Below are 6000 nucleotides of genomic sequence, written 5' to 3' on the forward strand. Positions count from 1 at the left end.
GCGTGAGCCTGAGTCAGCCCCCCAGTTCTGCACTGCCCTGTGACTGAATAGGAAGGATTGTAAGAGCTGTAAATGACAGAGGGGGCTTGGAAGTTTAAATTACATGTGGTTATGCATGCACACGCACACACACACACATGCACACAATGCATACAAACACATGCACACCCACGGGTACACACATACACACAAGTGCACATGCATACACATACATGAATACACACATGCATGCCCATACATGCACATTCGCATCCCCAGCTGCACTAGAAGCCTACCTACCTAAGGGAACGAGGATTGATCAAGTTAAAGCAAATAATCCTAGGGAAAAAATGTGATGCATACATAACTTAAATATTTTAACTTAAAACACATCTATGTGCATTTCAATTTCTACATCTTTTGATAGAACTTTTTTTTTCCCATCAAGTAAAGATTTCCAAAAGCCAATGAGACTTGTCTTGAGCAGAAGTCTGATGCTCAGAGGGCATCTACGGTTCTTGTATAAACTGCACTCTTCAGAAATCATCTGTCATTTCCAGCTCAGGAGTCTATACGGAGAGCGTGCTCAGCACCTACGCAGCCAGCTGTGTGCAGACTTGGCCTGGACTCTCAAAGCTTTGTTGTAAAGCTTTAATTGTTCTTCCATCAGACCTAACTTGATAGCAGTAATGTTTGGCAGTACCCTCTTTCCCCTTATCTGGTCTTTCCAAAGGATTCAACTTAGTTTTTATGGAAAACACTTCTTCACTTTCATTTGCTTATGTATTATTTCACTAGATTTTATAGTCTAATAAGACATGGTACTTGCATAAACAGCTTTGGAAGAAAATAGATACTAAGAGCTGAAGGGTTTCAAATGGACATGCATAGAGTTACCTACCAGCGTCATAATCCACTGGACTTTTGTCTCTAAGTTTTGCAAAGAGGATGGAGGTGATACTAATTCACCTGTTTGCCTCATCTCTAAAAAGTTCAAGATAAAATTTTTGACATATTTCCCAAAATTTATAGAATCTGATGGTCTGTATTTTTTCACTTACATGACCTCTGGCTTCATCTTCTTTCTCTACAGTCACTTTTTGTTAAAACTCATGTATTTTCTGTGTTCCTCATACCATATGACACATTCAGTCCTTCACTGAAATGGCAGTGTGACTGAGCTTAGTAGGTCTTTGCTTTTGCTGTTTTAAGCAGGTCATGGTCCATGTGTTACAAGATTTAGATTCTAAAATGAGCACATGATGAAAAAATCCTTTAGGGAAAAGAACCGTTGGACATCCATTGATAAGATTCTAGTTGAGTCCAACATAGATCTCCAGAGGTCTGAAGCATTGATCTTCCCAGAAGCTTTGAACAGATCCCTAAGTTGAGAGCTGGATGAAGCAGTGTGGCCTGTCTTTAGGGAAGTACCTGACAAATCATAGGTGTGGTTGAAACCAGCGTGGTGCTGGGTGGGGTGGGGTGGGGTGGTCACACCCTGAGAAGCGTCCTGGGAATGGAGGTTCGTGCCCCTCACCTCAGGCATCTTACACCATACTGCGTCTGACTTTAGCTACGTATGTGTTTCTCCCTGTCTATCAGCTAACCCCACGTCCTGACAAGAGAGAACACACACTCCTTCCAGTCTCTCTCCCCATATTCACGTAGGACACGCTCAGCAGTTGTGAGTTAAAATGGAATTGGAGAAGTAGAAAAATATGTGCCTTTGGACGTTCATGGCCTGTTCTCCCTGTGTTCACCAGAAGTCCTTCAAATATGTAGCTCCTATTTTATTACCAACCGTACACTCTTAATAAAGGACACAATGTTTCTATTTACTATTAATAAACCAATATGTCCTATGAATAAGCTAGTAAACTGGTAGTCTTCAAAATAGAACTGCACATAGCACCTGTTTTAGTGTTTTCCTTGGTAGACTGTCAAGGCATGGCTGTTATTTTGGGTGATTTTTATCCATCTCTGACTGATCTTTATTTGAGTTCCCTAAACTGATGTATTTTTTAGTTCTGACAAATTTGGTATGTAACATTTGACACCTTTGAAAGTGTGACCCTTGCGGACACTGGTTTGTTTTTAATGCGACAGTGTTGCATCGTGATTTAAGGTTCTGAGCAAGGACTTGGGTGGGACTATCTGGTTTTAAATCTCAGCTCTCCCCCTTACTAAACATAGGACCTCAGGCTATTTATTTAACCTCCATGCACCTCAATTTCCTCACCTAGAAAGGGCATGTTAATAGTATCTCTCGCGTGGACTTACTGTGAAGATTAAGTGAATTCATCTATCTAAGGTGCCTGACTCATGTGCTGGAAGTTCTCAGCTGCTGGTTGTTACTAATGCCAACCTCGCTGTGTGCGTGTGGCTTCCACACCAGTGGCCGCGCTGTGAGCCGCCAGCGCCTGGGTGCGACGCAGTCGTGACAGTTAGTGTTCCGGTCTTTCACTGTCTCCCTCCTCTCCCGTGCAGGTGGCCCCGGCCATTAAGGAGCGGATGATGAAGAAGGGGAGCCTCATGCTGGGCTACCAGCCCCACCGGGGGAAGGTCAACTTCTTCCGGCAGGTCGTGATCAGCCCTCAAGTCAGCCGGGAGGACATGGACTTCCTGCTGGATGAGATAGACCTCCTGGGGAGGGACATGTAGCTGTGGCTTTGGGTCCCCCAGAGGCGCGGGTCCTGCCCTGAGGGTAAGGGTCCAGGGCATCCGGGGACACACAGACTGCAGCCCTTCTGGGGAGAGTAGGAAACATGCGCCATCCCTGTCCAGCAAAACCGAAATGCTAAGCAAGTAGTGTTAAGGACTCTCTAGTTGCCAGGGGGCTACTGCTGCAATATAGGAGGTAGCGAGAGGTGGGTCTCCTCTCGGACAACCCCTGGGACAGAGCCCCGGAGAGCTTAGTACCACGTGGGCTCTGGGCTCATGGCTCCTGAAAGAGCACCTGGATTAGCAGGTGGACGAGTGGTTTACAAGGTCTGACCCAGAGACCAGCAGCCCTGGAATCCTGTTAGAAATGCCTGGCCTCAGCCTTGCCCCAGACCCACTGAATCAGAAACTCTGGGGGTGGGGGAGCTGAGTGCTCTGAACTTCACGGAGCCTTCCAGGTGCTTCTTAGGCAAGGTAAAATCTGAGAGCCAGCAGTTCAACGCAGCTTTGAATTAACTGAGTACTACTCACTCTGATGTGTTTGCCCGCAAAGGGATATCTGATACTTCAGTGGCTCTGAAAATGCAGCTGTGGCCTCTTAACACTAACGTTTAGGGGCATCAGAAGGGTAGCAGAGCTGTTTTTAAAAGAGAAACTGTAGTATATATAAGATGTTTACTTTATGGAAAGGTATCTCTTATGCAGGCTAAATGTTTACTCTCAAAAGTTAAAATTAACCACTATCTATTGTAAAGTATCTGAATTAGAGCTAAGGATAAAAGACACAGACTTTGTAGTATAGCCTTTTAATCAAAGCAACGTCCCTAATTCATTTCCCAAAATCATTCATGTCATTAATTGGTAGTACATGTTAGGTATACATGTCTCTAATTAGATGCCTCTTGGCTTGAGGGACCCCTTTCTTATCTTGCTCTCTGCTTGTAGGAAATATGAGAATGAAGTCCAGGGTTATACGACATTCCCTTTCGCAAGCTTTAAAATGGCAGTGTACACTTATTAAAGGGTTTGTATTGGGCAGAGAATCAGGGAATTAGAGGTCTTTTGGGGCAAACATCTCCACCATTTATCCTGGGAGTGGATAATAGTAATTCTGTCTCTAATCCTGGTCCTAGATCTCTAGCAGAATTTCCTTTGACTAAGAAATAAACAGAATTCAGAGGTGTGGGAGTAGAGGTCAACAAGGTGCAATTATGACTGTAATTAGAGCTCCCCTCTGGAAGGCAAGGGACTGAGAGTGTTCAGGTATTAGATGGGAGCAGAGGCCAGCAGGGTACAGTTAGGCCTCTGGTTAGAGCTCCGCTTTGGAAGGCATGTGACCGAGTGTTCAGACGTTAGACTTAGCGTTTTCAGTACCCATTTCGTACGCTTTCGCTAACCTGCACCGTTTAAATTTTGAAGAGTTAAAAAGCAGATATGTACTATTTGCTTGTATTCGCTATTTTCATTTCAGACTGTGTGGTTTCTCAGTATCTCCATCAGTCAAAGAATATTTTAAACTTTCTCTGAACTACTTTAATCTGTGGTATGTGTATTACATCTCTTGTTGCCTTTTTGTTTAAACATCTCCCTAAAATGTTCTGAAACTGATGTTTGCAATAATTTGGGTTTAATGAAATAAAAAGCAATGTGAGCATACAGTGTGTTTGGCTTTTCTTTTCCTATCCTTCCCTCTTCACTGGATTATACCAATATATGTTATTTATTTATTTTGTAAGCAATACATAATCATTTCAATTTTTTAGGTGTTAAAATCTTTAAAAACTTTTTTTATTTTATATTGGAGTATAGTTGATTTACAGTGTTGTTTGTGGTAGGTTGATTGATTCAGCAGCTTGATTTCATTTTATATATGTATATATAAATAATCTTTTTTGGATTCTTTTCCCATATAGGTTATTAAAGTGTTGAGCACAGTTGATTATCTGTTTTTAAATATATGTGTGTGTATGTATGTATATTAGTGTGTGTATGTTAATCCCAAACTCCTCATTTCTGCTTCCCCCACCTTTCCCCTTTGGTAACCTTAAGTTCGTTTTCTATGTAAGTCTCTGAGTCTGTTTCTCTTTCGTAAATTAGTTTATTTGGTGCCAATACATTGTATAACACTCTGTTGGTGTTTTACTTAAATAATTGAGAGCAGGTTGGAAGTGGTCTGTTTCTTAGTTAACACCTTACATGAAGTAGAGAAACCAGTTATAACCAGTATGGGCTTGCCTGTCATTCAGTCTGTCTTCATCTGGGCGGGCGGTGGGAGACCCCACAGCCCCAGTTCAACTCCTGTCAGGCCTTCTTTTGTGAGGAGACAGTTTCTTGGTCAGTGGGGAAGAATGATGCTACCAGGTACTTCAAACATCCCACTTCTTTCTCCTTAAAATATACAGACATACCATCCCCCAATCAGATATTTGACTGAATGATCAAGAAACATTTTTTGATAAAAGTGAAAGTGAACGTCGCTCAGTCATGTCAGACTCTTTGTGACCCCATGGTATGTACAATCCATGGAATTCTGTAGATCAGAATACCAGAGTGGGAAGCCGTTCCCTTCTGCGGCAGATCTTCCTGACCCAGGAATCGAACCAGGGTCTCCTGCATTGCAGGTGGATGTTTTTACCAGCTGAGCTACCAGGGAAGCCCTTTTGATGAAAGGTTAATTGTCATTCGTTTGACCTTTAAGCATATTGCTAGTGGACCTGCTGTCCCAGGCCATTATCTAGGTGTGGGGGGATGCACAGTGAGGGAAGCAGACAAAAGTCCCTTCATGTGAAGAGCAGTCAGTCAGCAAGACAGGCTGTTGTTGCTGATCAGTCACTCAGTTGTGTCCTAGTCTTTGTGACCCCATAGACTGTAGCACGTCAGGCTTCCCTGTCCTTCACTGTCTCCTGGAGCCTGCTCAAACTCATGTCCATTGAGTCGGTGATGCCATGCAACCACTTCATCCTCTGTCGTCCCCTTCTCCTCCTGCCCTCAATCTTTTCCAGCATCAGGGTCTTTTCCAGTGAGTCAGCTCTTCACATCAGGTGGCCAAAGTATTGAAGCTTCAGCTTCAGCATCAGTCCTTCCAATAGATATTCAAGGTTGATTTCCTTTAGAATGGACTGGTTTGATCTCCTTGCAGTCCAGGGCACTCAAGAGTCTTCTCCAGCACCACAGTTTGAAAGCATCAACTCTTTGGTACTCAGCCTTCTCTATGGTCCAGCTCTCACATCCATACACAACTACTGGAAAAACCATAGCTCTTGACTATACAGATCTTTGTCAGCAAAGTGATGTCTCTGCTTTTTGATACAAGGCAGGTGGCAATGTATATTTTTAAGAAAAAGTGAGGGGGTGGAGCGT

General features: G+C 43.3%; 1 protein-coding gene across 2 annotated transcripts in view; it reads left to right on the forward strand.

Annotated features, from left to right (window-relative positions):
- GADL1 (glutamate decarboxylase like 1) overlaps positions 1 to 4291 on the forward strand; it is a 180708-nt gene extending 176417 nt beyond the window's left edge. For both annotated transcript variants that reach the window (XM_043442939.1, XM_043442942.1), the window contains exon 15: positions 2467 to 4291. In XM_043442939.1, the coding sequence (XP_043298874.1) occupies positions 2467 to 2640 (174 nt within the window). In that variant the 3' untranslated portion in view covers positions 2641 to 4291. The remainder of the gene's footprint in view (positions 1 to 2466) is intronic.
- Positions 4292 to 6000: the final 1709 nt, after the last annotated feature.

Source organism: Cervus canadensis, chromosome 22 (assembly GCF_019320065.1).
Source record: "Cervus canadensis isolate Bull #8, Minnesota chromosome 22, ASM1932006v1, whole genome shotgun sequence".
Taxonomy (NCBI): domain Eukaryota; kingdom Metazoa; phylum Chordata; class Mammalia; order Artiodactyla; family Cervidae; genus Cervus; species Cervus canadensis.